Raw genomic sequence first — 21,427 nt, forward strand, 5'->3', positions numbered from 1 at the left:
AAAAGGTAACGCAGGTGTAATTTATTTGCCACACAAAATGGGCGGTTCTCGACAACGCCCCGGCCCCCCTCAACTCCCCTACTACCCCCCTCTCATGCTATGCTATGCTATCTCTGGTGCCATTTTGGCTGTCCTGTCCTGTCCTGTACCGGGCCTTAGATTGGCTCATCACCCAAGTTGTCGGCCCTGTCATTAGCCCACCAGAGCACCAGGCCTGCAAGTGAAGTCTCATCGTCGCTTGTCGCATGAATATTTTATAATCAGCCATTAGTTTGCGGCAATTGGAAATGATTGAAGCTTTTAACTGCAAAATTCAATTGCTTTATATATGCTTGTGAGTTCGTTCTGTAGAGTTGAGTTTGAATTGAGCGACCAGGTTCGGTTTGGTTTATCTCTACCCCGCTGGCTCTTCGTCTTTTTGGTATTATGAAATATTTAATATTAGACAGAGAGAGAGAGAGAGAGACACAGAGAGCGCTTCGACGTTCAACTTTACAATTCAATGTTCTTGTTTTTGCTGTTGCTGCTAGGTGTGTGTGTGTGTGTGTGTGCTGTGTGTGCGCGCCCATTAGTCAGGCGAGTAATTAAAATTTGGATGAAGCCGATGAACGGGCATGTTTGTAATTCAATTATGTTAATGATTGGACAACATTTACCGTATTTACATTAATGCATAATGAATGAGTAGAGTGGCATGGCAAAGAATCGTATGTGGCAGCATGCGTAGTGTCCTCAACGATGATGATGATGATGATACTAATGATGACGATGGGAGAGAGCCTAAATGCATGCTGCATTTTATTTTGGCTCGCTGATTTTTTAATTGTTATGCTCGCGTACTAAAACAGAAGGGAAAAACACAGTCCCCCTTTTAACCATCCTTCTCAATCCATGCACGGGTATGGCAATTAAGTGCATTTCTCTGTCTGACCAAAGGCATGCCAGAAACACGTCCTCTAGCGCCCTCCCCGTCCAAACACCTACACCAACTCTCTTTCTCTCTCTCTGGAGGGGGGTTGTATTTAATTTTTTTTTTTTTTTTTTTTTTGCGCGCAGACAAAAACACACAAATGCGCTTTTGCTTTACTCAAAGCTCAGCTGGATAAATTAAGTGGTCGATGAACTGAAGCCTTGTTGATTTTGTATACAGGCGAATGTCGACATCCACACAACGCTAGTGTTGTTGACACTGATGGTCTATGAGGGGTCTACATAGATTGAGATGGGGGGTGCCATAGCAGATGAGAGATGGATGGATGGCCTGAGTTTGAGGAGTCAATGTCGGAGTCGGAGCATGGTGACGCCGCAAAATTTAAACCAATGTTTAACCGAAAAATGTTCATTTAGTCGCACGTTACGTTCCAGTCTTCATGGGGGCTTCCACCAAAAAGGATGAATGATTGATGTGGCGTTGTGGGTAATAAATTGGAAAATGTTTTTCGGCTCAAGTAATGCACACACGCAGCAGAAGCAACAGCAACGGCAACAGCAAAAGCAAAAGCAGCAGCATCTTCAAAAGGAAGCTAAGTTGCATTGTTGTCTGCCTGCATCATGCCTGGGTTTCGGTTCTTTTTCCTTCCTCTTTTTTTTTTGTTGGAAGCTTTATCAGCGTTGGCAGCCCGCAGCTGCCACTGGATTGCAAAACGAAGAAGAAGAAGAACAACAGCAGCAGCAACAGGACTGAAATCAGTGCTTGGATGCAACCATATTGAACAGGCAACCAGTTGAGAATGAAGTGCAAAAGGCAGTCAGTTACCCACAACAGCCCAGTCACTCACAATGATTGGCTTTGGCCAACTTTTGTGTGCTGATATGAGAAGCCCGCTCTTTGATTGCAATAGCTTTTGCAATACCATCCCCCCTCCCCCTTGTTCTACACCGCTCCCATCCAACTACCTTTAAACCCACCATGCAATATGCTGGCTGTTTGTTTAATGAACTTCCCGTAATTTATGAAGAGGTTTCAATTGCTATTTGCAAAAGTAATACACAGAAAAACCCCAAAAGAAGTATGCATAATTTTTAATGGGAATATGTGAATAGCTGACTACAAAGAACCCACAAAAGTATGCTAAGCAAAGTGTAAAGTTTTATAAGAAGCATAAAATATTTCCTAAGAATAGTAAGATCGGTTGTGTATGGTGATAAGATCGGATCGATACAGTTTGTGAAATATTGCAAACATTTCATCAATTGAAGCTTACCAATTGCTATAGAAAACGCAATTCTCATGGAAAGCCATAGTGGTACACAAATTGCCGTATTGGGAGAATTTTGTTGGTTTTCTTTTCTTGGGTTTTTTTTTTTTTGTTTTTTTGGGCATCTATCATTGGCTCCTTTGATTTTCAAACTTTGGCGCAAGTTTTGTATGTGCCACATACTCTTCTACTAGTTCTATCTATCTTTCATCAACTTTTGTGGCATTTGTAAGGCATCGCCGACACACACACACATACAGACACAGACACACAATACACTGTAGTTGTAGTAGTGGCTTCAGGCTCGTTCGTCCTCTTCCTCATCTCAATGTTTCTCTCATTCACTTACTCTGTGCACAAAAGCCTTGCTAATTATTGCCCCAAAAAGGTTTCACTGGGTGCCCTTCTCTTTCTCTTGCAACCCCTCCACTTGATTTAACTCCAGTTTTCTCTTTCTCTCCCTCTCTCCATCTCCATCACCATCTCCATCTCTATCTCTATCTCGCTTTCTTCTCTTCAGGCAGCTGCGTAATTAGCGCACATAATTTGAAATTTAAATGTTGCCAAAAGCCGAAGCCTTTGAGAGTCAAAATGTTAATTAAATCTTTTTTGGGTGCAAAAGTGAAAGAAGCACAAAAAGAATACAACACGAAAAATGGTTCAAAAATACAACAACAATAACAAAAAGGCAAAGTATGAAAAGATGCCAGCAATCGTGATGCTGCTTTTGCTGCTGTTGCTGCTGCTGCTGCCTCGACACAATTAGCCTTCACAATTGCTTATGACAAAGTGCTCATACTTGTCGTATATTTGTATGTGTGTATATACTGAACACTATATAAAGAGGGTTAGAATGGGAGGGGTGCAGAGATATTGCAGCGACAGTCCGACTGTCGACTGCCAACTGCCGACTACTGACTGGTCGAAAGGCGCCAGTGGCAACGTTAAACCGCAAATTTTAGCGCCCCAACAAGTCGTGCATGACGTCGAAGTCAACGGCAACGACGACGACGTCGACGGCGGCGGCGCCTACGCATATGCAATGCGACCAAAAGTGCCAACTCGACCAAAGTGCTTTTGGGTGCATGGACCCATAAACTGCGTTAGTTTATGATGCCTGAGCGCTAAGTGAGCAAAGCGAAACAGAGACAGAGATCCAGTCAAGCCGTAAGTGCCGTACACCCACAACCAATCCCCCCCGCGCCCAATCCTCCCCTACTAAGCCCAAATGCTCGCCCGCCTGTCTTCACCCCTCCAAAATGCCAATCTTCCCATGCAATTAGAATGTGGAGCCAGCCAGTGGAGTTGAAGCCAGGAATACTTTGCTCTCTCTCTCTCTCTCTATGACTCTCTGTCTCCCTTTGGTCAATTCTGGCCCGGCTTTTGTTGTTTTTATGCAGCTCGAACTACATAAAATGGAACAACGAAAATGCAATTAAAACTACGTTTTATGGCTTTGTTATGGCAGCCGCGTCGTCGTTCGAAAGCAATTTTTATTATGCTTTCTCCGCTCTAGCTTGACTATATAGAAACGGGGGGAAGGCGGACGGCTGCCATTGCCAATGCGAGTGCCTTTACCGCGGAGGGAGGACTACGACAACGACAACGACGCCGATGATGATGATGATGATGATGATAGTTTGAAAAAGGGTTTCGAATTGAGTTGCTGCGACCCCACAACATGCATGTGTGTGTGGGTGTGTGTGTTGATAGAAAAGTAATATTTTATGGATAGCAGTTTGCTTATTGAAAACGCACTCCGACAGCTAGCTTGCTTATATTTCTACATCTACTTCTTCTCTGTTGTTACCCATATAAATATGCTATACTTTATAGATATACATATATATTTCTGTTAGTTTTTGTTATCAAAAATCATAAAAGTTTTATGCAAAAGTTTTGTTCGCTTTGCTGCAGCTGGTGCTGCTGCTTCAACTGGAGATACAGAAACTCTCTTGCAGTCTCTCATTCTCTCTCTCTCTGTCGAGCGCTTGAGAATTTGTCACTGGCAAGCCCCTAAAAGTAGACAATGTTGCCTCAAGCGCGCTTGTCATGTGCGACAGAGACACGAAAAGGGAGAGAGAGAGTGTGTGTGAGTGGAGTAGGTAGGTAGGTAAAAAGCAAAACAAACTAACGAGCTAGCAAGCAAAACAAAAGCATGTAGCATACTCTTAGGGGGTTCCCTCGATTTAGGAGCAACAGCAGCAAGGGGGCACATTGGTGGTGGTAGTAGTAACAACAACCTGCCATAACTGCAGCTTAATCAAAAGTTTTTCACTGAGCCAGCTTGAGGGCAGCAACCACAACTTGCCACTATATCATACCACTCAACCACATCCACATCTACATGCTCATCCTTAACCTCAACCACATCCACATCCTTTTTTGATACTAATCAGTGTGCTGCTGCTGCTGCTGCTGCTGCTGTTATTTCTTCTTCATCTTCGCATGCTTTTGCCTCCGTCTCTTCTCCTCCCATACTATACTTCATGGTTAGAGCATGCTTTTTATGTTTGTCTGGCCAAGCGGGCATGTTCAATGGAATATATATACTACTATATCGTATAGGTATGTCTATCTATCTATATACACTATCTGTTGTGTATTCTTTCACTTTTTTTTTTGTCTTTCTTTCATTTTTATGTATCTTTGATATATGAAATATGGCAGCTGTATATAATGGTCTATGGCTCGACTCTTGTGGCTATTTCTATAACTTAGATTTCTTCTATCATCTTTTATTTCATTTGCTCGCTCTCTCTCGCTTACTCTTTTTCGCTGTAGTTTGCAATTAGCAAGTGGCAATTAAAGTTTGGTCTTGAACCTCAGACAGAAGGCAGGTTTATTGGTCCATATATTATGTGCGAGAGGGGGAAGCCCAGACAATACAATGTCGGTTGGGTTATAGGCAAAAGGCAAACCTAAGGACTAAGGAGGCCAAGTCAAACAAATGGGGCGTGGAAGTAATAAAAATTGTGAAAATGTTTTTTCCAACTTTCTTCAATGGTTAATCTTTTCTTTGCCATTTCCCACCATTTTCAAAAGAATCTTCCAAGTAAAAAATAAATGGAATTTTCTTAAGAGCCTATTTATCAGCAATCAGAAATTATTATCCATTTTAAAGCTGAGTTCAGAAAAATTTTAGTAAACTATACTTTCATTGTGGATTAATGTGGTTCTTTTGATATTGATATGAAATTTAAGCGCAGATGTTATTAAATCATTTTACTTTAGCATTTTAGCATATTTTGTAGTTTTTGTAATTTTTCATGTTTTCTCGTCTTACTTTGCTCAATTGAATACTCTTCTTTGTATTTTTGGGCACACCTGTGTAGGCCAACTCATTCACATTATTCAGAAATATGATATGACAACCTATCTGACTGAATGACTGACTATCTTCTTCTTTTCATACTCTTACCATAGAATTTTTGCTGCTGCTCCTGCTGCTGTCCGTCAGGCTTGGAACCCCACCCGAAACCCCATTTACAACAAAATATGCAAATAAATTACTAATAACCTCAGAATGTAACCCTTACACGGAGGAATAACAACAACAACAACAACGACAACAAGAAGTAGAGAAGAAGCAGCAGCAGCAGCAACAATAACAGCGGGCAACAAAAATAACTAGCGGCGAGGTATTTTCTGATTCATAATTCAAATTTTACGCCGCAATAAACAAAAATGCCTAAAATTATGCAACATGCCGCCCATGAACATTCGCTGAGTAAGTCATAAATTATGTAAATTTAATTTTACGCCCCAACCCCAAACCTTTATGCACACACAAACACACACACACACACACTCATCTATACACCTATATATTCTATATACTTGATATTCTATATATGAATATGTACATGTGTATGGGCGTGGCCCAGTCAACTCAACCACAAAATTGTAAAACGCGAAAGCAGAAGGAAGCCAAACAAAAAAAAAAACATACTCCACACCAAAAAAAAAAATGTACATTGTTATTATGTAAATAATTAATGGCATGTAATTATCTAAATTTTAGACAATTAGAAAAAATTAACACACATACACACACACATAAATACATAGAAAACGCCTATCCTGGCGAAGAGCCAGAAGTTCCTCCTCCACATGGCAAGGAAACCAAAAAGATATTTATGACATTTTTATTATATAAACGTAGAATGACAAAAAAAGGAAGAAAATGACAATTAGCCAAGTTAAGCCGATGTGTCGATACTCTTTCTAAAGAAAAATGTCTATGGTTTAATTGTTTCAGTTGTTTCCCTTTGAAAATTGCAAACTTCTACTTGAATGAAATATACCTTTTAGCCAATGAACATTAACAGAAGACGAAAAAAAAACATCAACAACAACAAATATATAGAATAACCGAAAACCGTGTCCTTATTTTTGGGTGTTTCCGTTACACATTTAACGCCATTTTAACGCATGCTAATGACCAAAATAATATAACAAACAACAACACGAAATAAACAAGAAATAGAAGAACAGACCAGAACCAGAAGGGCAAACATTGAAAATGAAATAAAGAACTAGGTGTAGCCTTTTGAAAGGTTTGCCATTAATTAGGCAAAGGTTTTTTCCGCTTTCTCTCTCGCTCTCTCTCTCTCTCTTTCTGTCTTTATGTCGCCTTCTGTTTAAGGAATGCTATGCCAGACAAAACATTAGTTTTGGTTATTTATTACCTAAACGAAAGAAGCAAAAGCTAATCAATAGTTTTCTAGGCAACAAAAACCTATGGAAAATTAGTAATTAACCATGGGCAAGAGACCACACAGCACGAAGGCTCTAACTCTAATTCTAACTTGGACTCTGACATTGAGTGCGGTGTGTGTTGGGTTAGGATCAAGTAGATGGGCGATGGCTGAATTGGTTTGGCTCGGTTTACGGGGCTAAATGAAGGCAAAATGAGGAAAATATTATTGATTTCATTTTTGGGGGTATTAAGTATCTGTCCATGTGCGTGTAAGCACACATTGGTGTGTGCGTGTGTAGGTGGCTTTAAAATAAACGTTTGGAAAATTGGTTAAGTAAAATATATATCATATATGTCTGGGGTATGTATTAAATTTAAATTTCAAAGCGAAAGCATTAAGTGTTTTACACAGGTCAACAAAGTAGCGACACATTTCCTACAGTCTCTAGTTTCTTATATTAAATATAACTAAAAGGCATCGAAAACGAGTTGAGTTAAAGATTTGAGTTTTTTCTACTTTTGTTTTTCTAATTAAAAGTTAGTTAACCAAATTTAAAACTTTTTTGGCAGCAAATCGAAATATTTCAAGGCCTATTTTGAATTTTGTACCATTTCTCTTTGTGTTTTTGTTCTTTTTACTTTTGGCAGGGCGATGACCCATTTGATTGCTTCTGGTTTGCTTGCCTATTCCATAAGAGAAGACAAAATGCAACCCACTGCTTAAAAATCCAGCACAAACAACATGAACCCAGGAAAGAAAAAAAAAAAAAAACGAACCACTCAAAAGCTTATGTAACATACAAAAATGTTTGTAGCATAAATTACATAGGAGAGTAAATGGGAAATGGAAGAAATGAGGAGAAATGTGCAGAAGAAGAAGAAGCAAAAGACGTAGAAGTAGAAATAGAAGGAAGCTGAGCCTGAACTCTCAACGCACTCAACTGTGAAAATGTCTGTTAAGGGCAACAAACACGCACACACTCCAGTCGATATGTGTGTGTGTGTGTGTGTGTGTGTGTGTGTGTGTGTGTGTGGGCTACCTATAGCCTGTCAACAGGATGACAGTTTATATAAAGTATATAGCTCAGGATCTGGCCAACTGTCAATTGAGTTGGCATGTTGGCAGGCCTCTTGACTTTGTACCCCCTCCACACCCGTTCATAACGAAATTCAATCCTGTCGTCCCTTACAACCCGCCACTGTCCACGGGCAACATATCTAATATAGAATTTCTCATAAGCATGATAAGCATAAATATCATAGCCACACATACACACACACACACATCTACAGATATACATAGCATATAACCATATTGTAGATATGGGAAAGAAGGAAAATTTGATTGAAATATTTGCCTAGTCAGAGGCAGAGTGTGGAATTTTTTGGCTTTAGGATTTTTCTAATGCCTGGCACGTATTTTAATTGATTCGTGCCACTGTAAAAGGCAGCAGCTCATTACATTTGAAGGCAAAAAACGTAAAAGAAAAACCCAAAAAAAATAAAAATAAAAAAGTAAATCAGAGAATGGCAAATGCAAACCAAAATGAATACAAACACCGAAAAGATACTTTGTGTGTGTGTGTGTGTGTGTGTGTATTTGCTCGTTGGCCGTCGCTTGGGTTTGATGTTTGTTGTCTGTTGCCTGATTCCTGATACTCTCTCGATGCCTGATGCATGATGCTTGATGATGCTGCTCCATTTATTATTAACTTGAAATGATTTCGGCCAAGTCCGCCTCGCCATGAGGTGACGACGCGACGATTGAATGCACGACTGCATCAATGGCAAGTCCTACACGTACACAGATACAACAAAATATATACATATGTATATGTGTATCTCTATATCTATAGCAGCTGTATCTGTATCTGTAGCTTTGTGTACACGTGTGAGTTCAATTGGAAAATCGTGTGCGGCATACGGCAATGTGTTTTCTTTTTTACTTCCCAACTCCGCCCCTCTGCCCCTCAGGAGCCATATCTCTCACGCTCTACTACTGGTAAACAGCAATCGCCGTGTATACATATGTGTGTGTGTGTTTCCCTCGCCTCTCTGTGCTCTGTGTATACTTTAAAATGTATCCAACATATAGACTTGATATACTTGCGTGTTTCTGTAAAAGTTGTTTATATGTGCAGCAGTTGCAAATGATGAAATGATGATGAATCCGATCCATATTCAATATTAAATAAAGCGTTAAAAACAAAAAAAACAAAAAAAATTGATTTAAAAAATAAATAAATAAAAATGAAACCATATTGTATAATCAACTGTTAAGGCAAACCACAGCCGCAGAAGAAAAAAAGAGATTTTCTCATATATTAAATAATTTTTAAATTTTGCAATTGCAATTCAAAAGTGTTGCCTACTTTTTTGAGCTTGTTAATAGCATTTTAGTTGTACTCTGCTCTGAACTATCAGAGTAACAATACGAAAATGCCAATTTAAGTTGTCAATTTTCAAGTCTTTGGGCCACTTTAAATTCAATTTTTGCTAGAGGGGGAAAGAGGGAGGAAAGCGGACCTAAAGGAAATTTTCTGTGTCCGTGTGTGTGTGTGTGTGTGTGCTGAGCATACAGAGAAGACAACAAAAATAAACCGCTTAACATGGCTTTGAGCAGTGCAAATAGCACAGACGCATCTAACGCATGCAAATGACAACATGAGAAAAACGCCCACACACACACACATCTCCTCAGTGTGTATTTGTGTGACTATAAGTGAAGTATATCTTTGTAATCTCAAATGCTCAAGGCGTGCAAATATTCAATTTTAAATATGCAAAAAAAACAAAGAATAAAAAAAATGTATATATATATGTATATATAACATACATACACACACACACACACACACACATAGAGATGCAGAGAGCAATGAGTACCAGCTGCCCGTCTTCTCGCTTTCTATCTCGCTCTATATATCCCTCTCATTCTCTTGGCTCAACTAAATGTCATAAACACAATGTCATGACAACTTTTGAAATTTGAATTTCAAAGCAAAAATGTTTTCCCTTTCTCTTTCTATCTCACTCGGTGTCTCTTTCTCTCTCTCTAGCTCTGCTTTGCACACTTGCAGCATCTCTTCTTTCTCTGTTTCTCTGATTTTATTCATTTGCTCAGTCATTCATTGCCATTTTGTTTTATATATTTGCCCATATATGAAAAGCAAAGTTTCCAAGCACACACACACACACACACATACGCACATAATATACATGCACACGCTTACGCACACGCATAAACATCTTTGATCTGGAAACTGTCAATAAGTAAGAAAAGCGACCCGAAAATTGTATTAATTTAGATTTCATTTAGTTGCCATTTCTTTTCTTCGTTTTTTTTCCCCCAACTTGTCGTCCTCCCCTCTGCCATCTGTTTGACTCCTCTTTCTCATGCCTCATCATCCTTATCACTCGTGTTTGCCTCTCGCTCGCTCGGTTTTGGGTCAATGTTCTTGCCATTTTTGGGCAAATTTTATGATCAAAAGGGCTACAATTTTATGACTGTCTGTCTCTTGTCTCAATTTTTATGTACATGTGTGCGTGAGTGTATGTGTGTGTGTCTGAGTGTGTATAGATTTGCCTAAAACTTAAAGATGCTCATAAAATCTAGTTTAAGTTCAACTTATCTACGCCTATTAAATGTTTTCATTATCAGGGTTGATTTCCTTTAGCCCCTCCATCCCCCTTCCGCCGCTACTATCTGGTCTTATTAGACCAACTCAAGGGGGTGGTGGGAGTGTATAGGTGTAGGGTGAGTTTTTCCTCACGGGGTTGGAGTTTAATTCTATTCATGTTATTTTTTTCTCTCGTTTTCTTTGCCTTGTTATTATTTTAATAAGCAATTTGTTGTTGTTGTTGCTGTTGCTGCTGCTTCTTAAAAATAGAACAACAATAACAACAGAAAATGCTGACACGTGTCACGTGTGACAAAAGTAAACAAAAAGTCGCGTTATTTCTAATTCGGTAAAATGAGGGAAATGGAAAATTTATGTATATATAATTGGTTAGCGCCTCAATGTATACAAGACACACACACACACACATACACACACATCTTAGGGCAATGGGAATATCCAGATGACAATTTTTCCGATTTATATCAAAAAGAGAGAGAGATAACCTATCAAGATTTGGTTGCCATATAATTAATGGCAAACGTAATCAATTCCAGGTGATCGTTCACATTCTAATCTATAGTTTAGAATGAAATCTAATTGAATTGAAAGCTTTATATATATATTTATATATTACATTGTATTTTACAGCTTGGTTGGGTTTCAGTATGGGCTTATTTTCAATTCAGTTGAAGTTGCTGAAGTGTCGCCTCATGAACAGTCAATTTGCTTAAGTATTCTCCATATCTCAACATGAACTTTATCAAACAGTCTCTCTTGCTAAGATACTCCTGATACCCTCCCACTCGAAACACACACGCACTTGAGCTCTTTGGAGAAAAGGAAAAAGTTTATTAAATACAAATTTATAACACGCAGTCATACACACACACACACACACACACATAATACAGGCACACGCACACATGTGACCTCAACCTTTGCTCTGCTCTGACGACTCTTTCTGCAAACAAAACACAGAAGAGAAATCAAGTTTCGCCTCGGCTAATGAAAAGCTCACAAAAACCAGGCCAAAAAGGGTTGGCCTGCCTCTCGAAGAAGAACACGTTGTTGCTGTTGTTGTTGTTATTATTTTTATTTTGCAAACATTTCGTCACATTTAGCTGAAAGTGAAGCGGAGAAAGAGCTTGGGAAGGAGTTTTAATTTAAGCCCACTTAACACCTCATAAAAAAGAGGCTACATTCTCACTGCCTAACTGACTGACTGACTGACTGACAGGCGGCCAGGAATATTTCTCGTATTTCTTGTATTTATTTCCCCCCTCTTCTTTTTCTCGCAGTTTGTTATATAAAATATATAGCTACACATTTTATATACATATATATGTATGTATATACATATTTTAATTTTTTACATTTAACAACTTCCATGCAATTAGGTCGAAAAAAGGGGTTACAAAAACCACCCCCACCCCCACACCCAACCCCTACTGTCTTTCAGTCACTTCATCTCTTGTATTCTCTACCTCTATATCTCACTCTTGTCTGTGTCTGTGTTTGGTTGCCTCTTGCTTGATTGCTACTTTTGGCAAATTAAACTCGAAAGTTGTAAAATTTCCCTTGTCATTGGCAAGGACACGTGCGTGTCAGTCACTCACTCAAACACACTCTCAACCCTTGTTGAATAAAGCAACTGGAACAAAAATATATATGTATGGAAAATAAAAAAAACAACAACATCAAGTTGCGAGAGAGAGAGAGGGCCTAAAGAATTCATAACTAAATTAAAATGTTGAAATGTTAAGTGGTTTTTATCCGTTTGAAAAAAAAGGGTTGAAGAAACTTGAAAAATATTTTCTCATTTACAAAAACTATAATCATTTATTGTATAGTTTCTATTTTCTATTCCTAGTCTTCAAATTGGCTACGTTTTTCCATCATGGATTCTTAAAAACTAACTTCCTAATTTTGCAAATTGCTAGAGTCCCATAATATTAGAGAGAGAGTATTCTACTTATATTTACTTGATATATATGTAGCTTCCTAATCTCATAGACCATATAAATAATTTCCGAAATAATTTTTTGCACCCTTCTTTAGAGTTCTATATATATACATTTATATATAGATATATGAATGCATAAATTTGGCATAAAAATTTCCTAAAAGCTTCTGCCCCCCATTTAGCCACTTGACAGTTGGACTTGTTCTCCTCACTCTGCGCTTGTCTTTTCCGTTTTTGGCAGCTTAGCTACTCACTGGAGTCCACCAAGGAAGCCCCCCATCCCCTCCACCCAAAAGGAATATATATCAAACTTCTCAGAAATAGGCGATGGGTAGAAGGGTAGAGGGTACGCTACAGAGCGATACAGACATTTGCAGAATCTTCTCGCCTGCAATTTATAAATTGCGAGAACAACGCCAAAAAAAAACCAAAAAACACACACAAAAAACAAAAGGCATTTTCGCTATTGTTCATCTTTGTTTGCTTATATTTTATGCAATATGCCGGCACACCGCGTTTTATTAAGCAAATTACGAATCTCGACACAAGTCCTACTTATGACCTTGGCAAAAAAAAACGAAAAGAGAAACGAGAGCAAAGAATGAAAATGGAATGGAGACCAAGGCTCAGCCTCTTGCCATCTCTTAAGCAATTTAGCAAACAGACTCAAGAGTCGACTCGACGCACATTTTCATATATAAATTATTAATTTTCCCAAAAGGGAAACAGAACAGAACGAGGCAAAAGCAAAGAAAAGTAGCAGCACCAGCTAAAGGAAGCAAAAAAAAAAAAACAACCTACAACAACGAAATACAGAAGAGAGAAGAAAAAAAAAAACCACAGAAAATGCATTTTGTGCTCCATTAAATAATAAAAGCAAAACGTGGCAAAGCCTTAGCAGATATATCCTTAGAGTGGGTCTGTTTCTCTCTCTCTCTCTCTCGCTCTCTCTCTCAGTCAGTCAGTCAGTCAGTGAGTCAGTCAGTTGAGTCGAGTGTGTGAGTGTGTGTACACAATAAAAATCTCACACGAAGCGCATAAAAATAAAGCAAAAGATATACTCTCTCGCACATATTCACCGCACACACCACACACACACACACACACACACACCGAAACAAAGTGGCAGCGAGAATCTCCATTGCTCCTTTGCTCTTATCTAATGTGAAAGTCAAAGCCCCCATTGTGATTTTTAAGTTGGCAACCTTTATGTGTGCATGAAGTGTATGTGTGAGAGAAGGAGAGAGAGCGAGCGAGACAGGGAGAGTGAGTGCATAAATAAGTAAACAAATGCCTGTCGCTTAAGATTACATGGCAAATAAGCTGAAGCACACAGGACAACATTTGAATGTGGCCAACCAAACAGAGAGAAAGAGGCTCGAGGCTTGAGGCTCTGTGGCTCTGTGGCTCAAAGTCAGGAGGCCTGTTGGCTGGTGGAATAAACCTCACTCACTTACTTACTTATTCATAGCCAGGCACTGGCATAAAAATCAGCATAAACAGCAATTGTTATGGGCTGTGAATGAGAAGAACCAGCCTCACCACTGTTGACTGCAAAAAGTGATACTCAAGTTGGTAATTTTAGCTGATAATGCAATATACACCAAATTAATGGCCAACAAAACTGACACAAATGTCATTCAAAATCTGATTTCAATTGGCCCGCGAGGAAGTCCAATAGAGAGACAGAGGTAGCAGCTTAGCACTTCATAAACTGAAGTCATGATTAGCAACAACAAAAAAAACCAGAGGGCCGGGGCTAACTTCGACCGCGTCAAAGTTTGTATACCCTTGCAACTTTTATGGTAACTCTTTTCTTACCTATAGCCATCAAAATGGGAAAACGTTCAAGCTAAAAAGGTTAATGTTTGCGAAAGAACGGCCTACAAACTTAGCATAGGAAAAAACTAAGATATTGATCAAAGTCACTGTTTTCCACCGATCGTTCCTATGGGAGCTATATGATATAGACACCCGATCTTGATCAAATTTGGCACAGTCGTTTATATGTGTAATTAACTCACTAATATTAAATTTCATGACAATAGCTCAGAAAATAACGAAATTATTAAGAAAAGTCACAGTTCGTGACTTTGCCTTATGTATGGGAGCTATATGATATAGTGATCCGATCCGGCTGAATCCGAGATATACAACGCCTGCAGTATATACAAGCCTACATGCAAAATTTCAGCTCTGTAGCTCCAACGGTCTAGGAGGAGTTTGCGTTGATTGATGACGGACGGACAGACGGACGGACGGACGGACGGACGGACGGACGGACGGACATGGCTATATAAACTCGTCTCGTCATGCTGATCAAGAATATATATACTTTATATGGTCGGAAATGCTTCCTTCTATGCGTTGCACACTTCTGACCAAAATTAATATACCCTTTTTGCAAGGGTATAAAAAGGTTATCAAGATTTCAAATCAATGTTATCAAGACTTGGCTAAATTGCCAAAAACAAACTTTCTCTTCAAATAAGTTGGCCATAAGTTTTGATTTTTTACCAATTGCAAACTTTGTTCTTTGATATATGTTAGTTAATAAAAAGACACATATTAATAAAGCAGCAACAAGAAATCATAAAGTGCTTGGGCAGAAATAATACATATCTTTGGTATGATTTCCGATATCTTCTTCAGAAGATTCAGCAAAGATATGTGAGAGTGGAAGAGATTTGGCTGGATTTTGACACAATTAAAAACTGATTTAAGCAATTTATTAATTAAAATTTTTGCTGATAAGAAAGAAGTAAAGATAAATAGCTGAATTTAAGCCACAACTCAAAGTCATTTTAATTTTATATATTCAAAGATATTGTCGCTTTTGATGACTAATTATTTGGTATTCCAATCGTTTGCTCTTTAAGTCCATTTGGAAATGAAAAGTAGTTCTAAGAAATATTAGTAAATAAATTTTCAAGAACTTATCCTTTAGTATTGATCAGAGATCGGAAGCATTCCGCAAGGATATTGATGTCTTAGAATAGAACTTGCCAAAGTGAGGTAAAAAATTAGCATTTTAATGATATGTAAATGAAAATTTCGTTTGAAATTTTAGGACTTGTCTATCGCTCTCTCTTTCTGTCTCTCTCTAACTGTCTTGTATGCAAAGGAATGTGAGGAAGATAGAAGATTTTAAGCTACCCCTAGCTAACATTTGCTGAACTATGGGCTTTTACATTATTTTTGCGCATTATTGATATCTCGGGGTTTAACCTTTTTTTTTTTGTTTCTGTTGGTTTCTGCATATTCCTGTTGAACACAACATGCCTTAATTTTTGTCTGTTCACTGACCCGCTTATACACACACCACACACACACATAGTCATACACATTTATATATTTAATGAATATTTACATTTTATGCACACACACCCTTGACTACCACCATCGACGGCGATGACTACGACGCCGATGATCCAACCCCTGCCCCTGAACACCCACACAATCCACACAACCCACCCACTCCTCACACACACACACACACACACATACACCCATATATATCCACTGACAATTTGGCAGTCACCGCAATCATAAAAATTTCCCTGAAAACGAAATGGGGGGGAAACAAAAAAAAAAGCGAGGCCCGTCAGTCAGTCGCCTCTGCGCCTCATTTAAATGCAAATTTTGACGAGCGGTTTTAACATTCTTTGTTTCGCCTTCTTCTACTTCAGCCGCTGCGCTGCGCTGCGTTGCTGCTGCTTTGTGGTGAATGAAAACATTAAAATTAAAAAACAAAAAAAGCAAAAAAAAAAAAGTGTTTTTAGGCAGAAGCAGCACACACAGAGTCACAGGGTGGGGCTCGTGAGAATAATTCAAGGTGATAGCTTAATTGAAATATGCTTTTAGGCGCTTTGCCTCTCCACTGTGTCTTTCACTTTGTTGTGTGTGTGTGTGTGTCTCACTGGCTGCATATTTTATAGCACTGCGGTCGACCACAGACCCAAAAAAGGAAGAAAACTGCCGCTGCTTAATGTTATGCAAAGTGTTTGAGCCTGCGGCATGCGTAAATACAGTCAAGAGGCAAAAAACAAAAAAAAAAACGAGACAAAGGGGACACAACGAAAGGCGCTTTCGGGTGGTGGGGGAGCTCTGATGAGTAGGAGGCGGCGTCATCATCTTTAATTGCTAGCCATTTCAATTCTCATTTCAACTTCAATTGACTTTTGCCGGATGTTGGAGTGAACAAATTGAGAAATTGTGTCTGACGATAGAATGGGACGAGCAACGACCAGAACAGGCAGCAGGCGACAAGCAACGACGTTTTTCCTTCAGTTACCTTCTTCTTTTTTTTTGGTTTTTGGTGGATTAAGAGCAGAGACACGTAAAGGTGACTTTGTATGTGTGCATATTATGGCAAAGGCTCTTAATCCTCTGCATACTTTTAGGCATGCCGAGGAAGCAAGAGAAAAGAACCAACCAAAAATTACAATTAAAAATCGGTTAAAAAAAAAAAGGAAAACAACCAAAATGCACACACACACACACAGGAAACATGACAAGCAAGAAGTCCATGATATCCTCCTACCAACACAGAAGTGAACCAAGAGCAGCATAAAATGTGCTGAGCCTGTACGAAGGCTATGCAAAAATGTAGCCACACACACACACACATGCATACATACATCTCTGGCTCCTCATATATAGTCATCGTTCATCCTCTCTGGTCTCTCGCTCTTTCGAGCCAAAAATTTTTGGCATAAATGCCATAAACAGTTTATTTAGCAACGGAAAATTAACTGCAAAATGTTGCTGCCACCTCTGCCCCTTTCGTTCTGTCTCACTCTTTCTTGGTAACCCTGCAGAGCAAAAAAAAAAAAGGAAACAGAAACTGCCAGACTGATGCTGATGTTGATGATGCTACCAAGGCATCGCATATATAGTATGATATGGTATGTTAGTCCCCACTACCACTCCCACTCTCTATCCATCTCTCTAACCTCTCTCTTAACAAAAATTTCTCAAACTCAACTCGACGCTTTATGACGTTTTACTTCATGTGCAGCTTCATAATTAAGTGACTCCTTAGGGGGAGGCAAAGGCCACAAACTAGTTGGCTAAAGAGACAGAATGGTGAGGGGAGGTAAGGCACTGGGGAGCTTTTAGTTTTGGTAGCCACGTGAGTAGCATCATCGCTTTCGGGTTTGGCTCCAGGCCTGACTGGCTGACTGACTGACTGACTGACGGACTGGCTGACTACTGGGCTGCATGGCTGACACATAAAAACAAAAACCCCAAACGAGGTCAACTGAGGGCACTAAAATGCACTTTCTTTTTTGTATCATTTCCTTTTTTTTTTTTTTTTTTGGGCAATTGCTGTTAGGTGGAAGATTTTTAGTAGCGGGGGGGGATGCGGAGGGTTTGGAGTTAACAACATTTAAAGACGCACATAAAAAAAGTGTTAGCAGGTCGTTTTGTTGTACTTACTAATTTGATGGCTGGTGGTATTAATGGATGATGGCAACTTACCTGAAAATAGATATAGAAAATGTTGAATATTAAGTGCTTTTCGAAAATTAGAAAAAAACGTAGGGCAGTGAGGCAAGCAATGGTAAATTGGATACCCAGCTAATTATGTGTCATTTGAGTTTTTAAGGGTGGGCTGTCTCTTTCTCCCTCCCCTACAAGTAATATGAGATCTTATCAAAATGAAAATGGATAGAAAGAAAATTACAATTATATGTATATCCCCAAACCCACCAATCGCTCATTGCCCACTCGCCCACTTTCATCAACTCGGTTTAGAGGAAAAAAATATAATTAAACTAAATATCTTAAGATAATAAATTGGTAGCTAATGCTTTATGATTGACATGATCTGATAATACACAACAATCACAAATGGAACGCAATGCTAAGAAATAGATTCAATTAGCACAAATCGAATCGATATGTATACATAGTCGCCCCCCCTTTAAGAGCGCCCACAGCCCCACACTTCCCTTCCTGGCTTATAGCATATATGTGTTTGCTGGTGTTATGGCTTTAAAAATTGATTACACAAGGAAACGAGGGAAAACGCTTTAAGCCAAAAAAAAAAAAGAAAAAAGAACAGAAACGACCAACAACGATGAAAACTTTTGCTAAGAGCGCCACAAGAGGAAGAACAAGAAGCACCAAAGCGGCAAAAAAAAAAAAAAAAAAAAAATTGTCATAAAAATTCTATTTTCGTATAAAATTTCGAAAGTAATCTAATAAATATTGATTTTCATTCGTCATCGAGGACGTTGACGACGACGACGTCGACGTTGAGGACGTCGCTGGCGATGGCGATGGCGACAACAACATCATCATCAGCAGCAACAGCCAGAGAAGGGTGGTGACCGTAAGAGCAGAAGCAGAAGCAGGAGCGGGAGGCGGGTGTGTGTAACCCTACACGTGCATATACACAGAACAGGACCAGAACAGGACAGGACACGACACGACAGGACACACCAATACACACACATGCACAGCAGCGGCAGGGGCATAGTCAATAGTCGTTATTTGATATAGTCCAGAGAACCAGATGAAACGTGCCTGGGCGGCTGACCAAGGGCCTGACCACACGTAAAGGGACCAACTGATGACGGACCGACTGACAGACGGACAGACGGAATGACCCAACCGACCACCTCATCGTCATCATCAACTTCGACGTCGTCGTCGTCGTCCTCGTCGTCGATGTAGTCGCTGTCGCTATCGCTATCGTCGTCCTCGACCTCCACAAAACGCTGGAAGGGATGAAATCATGCGCGCAACTCGTTTTTATTTTTCGTTTTCGTATCGTTTCTCGTCTCAACCCACCCAGGGGGACGTGGCAACAGTTCATTCAATCATTCAAATGTCCTTTGAACTATAAAAATACATGACACTAATAAAGAAAACGAACAAATGACACGACACCCGAAAAAGCAGCAACAACCAACCAACCAAGCAACAGCGAAGGAAACAAACACACACACACAGAAACAGAATGCCATTTAGAGCAATTTATAAGCATACTTCAAGGCGCGCGCGCACTCATTTGACATTTACGAGTGAGATCCTTTTCCATCCACCCACCAATTCACCTATATTCCTATCATGAAAACCCATCATAAATTCTCGAAAAGCTATTTATTGCATTTTTATGTAAAGTTTTCTTTATGAGAAAATCGAAATTCTCTTGGCCTAAAACCAAAATGACCACACAATAACAAAAAAAAAAAAAATAATAATAATTGTTATTGTTGTTGTTGGACAGCGCGAACGGATGAAGAAGAATGCTTGGCAAAGCAATTAAAGGTAGTCCAAATAAAAAGAAAAAGGAAAACATTGTTTTCATTCGGGCAAGCGAGCTTACACCTTGGTTAGAATTTCGCGTATTTTGTTGGCTTTTGCTTTTATGATTTATATCAAACGACAGCAACAACAACAACAACAACTATAACAAAACACAAGAGCTAACCACGCGTCTGCACCACATTTTTATGGCCATATGCTACCTCTCTCTCTCACTCTCTCCATCTCCCTTACCCCAAAACAGTAACAATCGGTGAGAAAAAACCACGAATACAAAACACAAATCAAAAAAATAGAAGAAAAAAAAAAGGAAGCTGAAAACAAACGCCTAAAAGGCCACAACAGTAAACTACATGAAGGCTTTTGCTACTCTACTACTTTCAACTCTCTACTCTACTCTACACACTCTCTATCTCTCTCTCTCTCTCTCTGTCGCTCTTTCGTTTCTTCGCCCCATGTAATCTCTGTTGACCATAAAGATTTATAGACTATTGTGTGTCGACATTGTCGTCGCCGTCGCCGTTGCCGTTGTCGTTGTCGTTGCGGCAGCCGCAGCAATGAAAAGGAAACTTTTTGCAACTTAGCGCCAAACTTTATGCAATAATTTATATATATTGGGCGAGAGGCTATATAAAAATGAGAGGCAGAAACGAACTGAAAAAAAAAAGAAACCAAAACAAGAAAATGAAGAAGGAAACGCAATGCCGACGACCTATACAAAAGGCAATACACATAATGGCACAAACAGCAACAACAACAGCAACAACAACAACAACCACAGCCGGCGTGAATGTTACGCATGTAACAACAACCAGCCAGCTGGGTAGAGAGGTTATTTGCCTCGATTCTCCCATTGGTTGTATGTATTGTTTTTGCAAGAAAGGTAAAACAAACGAAGTGTGACCAAAACGTTTTGCGTAGGATAAAATTCCTTTTGGGATTTCATCGATTAAAGCTAAAAGTTCAAAGAGATTTATCCCAAAAAGAAAAGAGGATCAAGACATGGTCAAAACTTTTAAGAGAATGACAGTTTATATACATTTATCTGAAGATTAGAAAAGGTCCGGCAAACTCTTTCACTCAAATGTCGAAATTTGAGACAGATTCTGATCTCAATTGCAGTTTGTGGGCATATATTAAGCTTGTCGATTCAACCGATTTCGTTCTAACAACGAGATCGTACAATAACTCTAACAACAAAGTTCTAATACACCGCCCATTCTCTTGGGCAAATAACAACTGAGAGATGATGATGATGAAGGAGAAGCAAAAAAAAAAAACCGTAAATAAATAACCATTGCATACCATGCGGCGTTGGCGCGATAAAAAATTAAAAACTTGCTCCTTCGATATACCGTTTATGTATAAAAAGGAGATGGGGGGCTTGACGTGGGGGTAAAGAGATGGAGTGCGTTTGTTGTTGCACGCGAGAGCGCGCCAAGTGTAAAAAGAAAAACTTTTCAATGAGTTTTTCCTGTCGACGACGGCGGCGGCGGCGGTGGCTGCGGCGGCGTCGGTTATGAGCCTCCAACGTGCTCCCTGCTCTTCTTAACAGTCAGGACACCCAGGCGGTTTATTGTTGTTTGCGTTTTAAATAGACTCAAGTGTTGTTGTTGCTGTTGCTGTTTGCAGGCATTGTCTGAAGTGCGTTTTCGGTTTGCTA

General features: G+C 39.3%; 1 protein-coding gene across 8 annotated transcripts in view; it reads right to left on the reverse strand.

Annotated features, from left to right (window-relative positions):
* The window catches only part of LOC6639194 (CUGBP Elav-like family member 4), a 165,611-nt gene that overhangs the window by 128,592 nt on the left and 15,592 nt on the right, over positions 1-21,427 (reverse strand). For 4 of the 8 annotated variants that reach the window (XM_047012049.1, XM_047012052.1, XM_047012050.1 and 1 more), the window contains exon 2: positions 17,929-17,970. The exons of the other annotated variants lie outside the window; for them this stretch is intronic. In XM_047012049.1, coding sequence (XP_046868005.1) covers positions 17,929-17,970 — 42 coding nt within the window. The remainder of the gene's footprint in view (positions 1-17,928; positions 17,971-21,427) is intronic. 8 annotated transcript variants of the gene reach the window in all.

The sequence above is a fragment of the Drosophila willistoni genome (assembly GCF_018902025.1).
Source record: "Drosophila willistoni isolate 14030-0811.24 chromosome XR unlocalized genomic scaffold, UCI_dwil_1.1 Seg144, whole genome shotgun sequence".
In the NCBI taxonomy this organism is placed as follows: domain Eukaryota; kingdom Metazoa; phylum Arthropoda; class Insecta; order Diptera; family Drosophilidae; genus Drosophila; species Drosophila willistoni.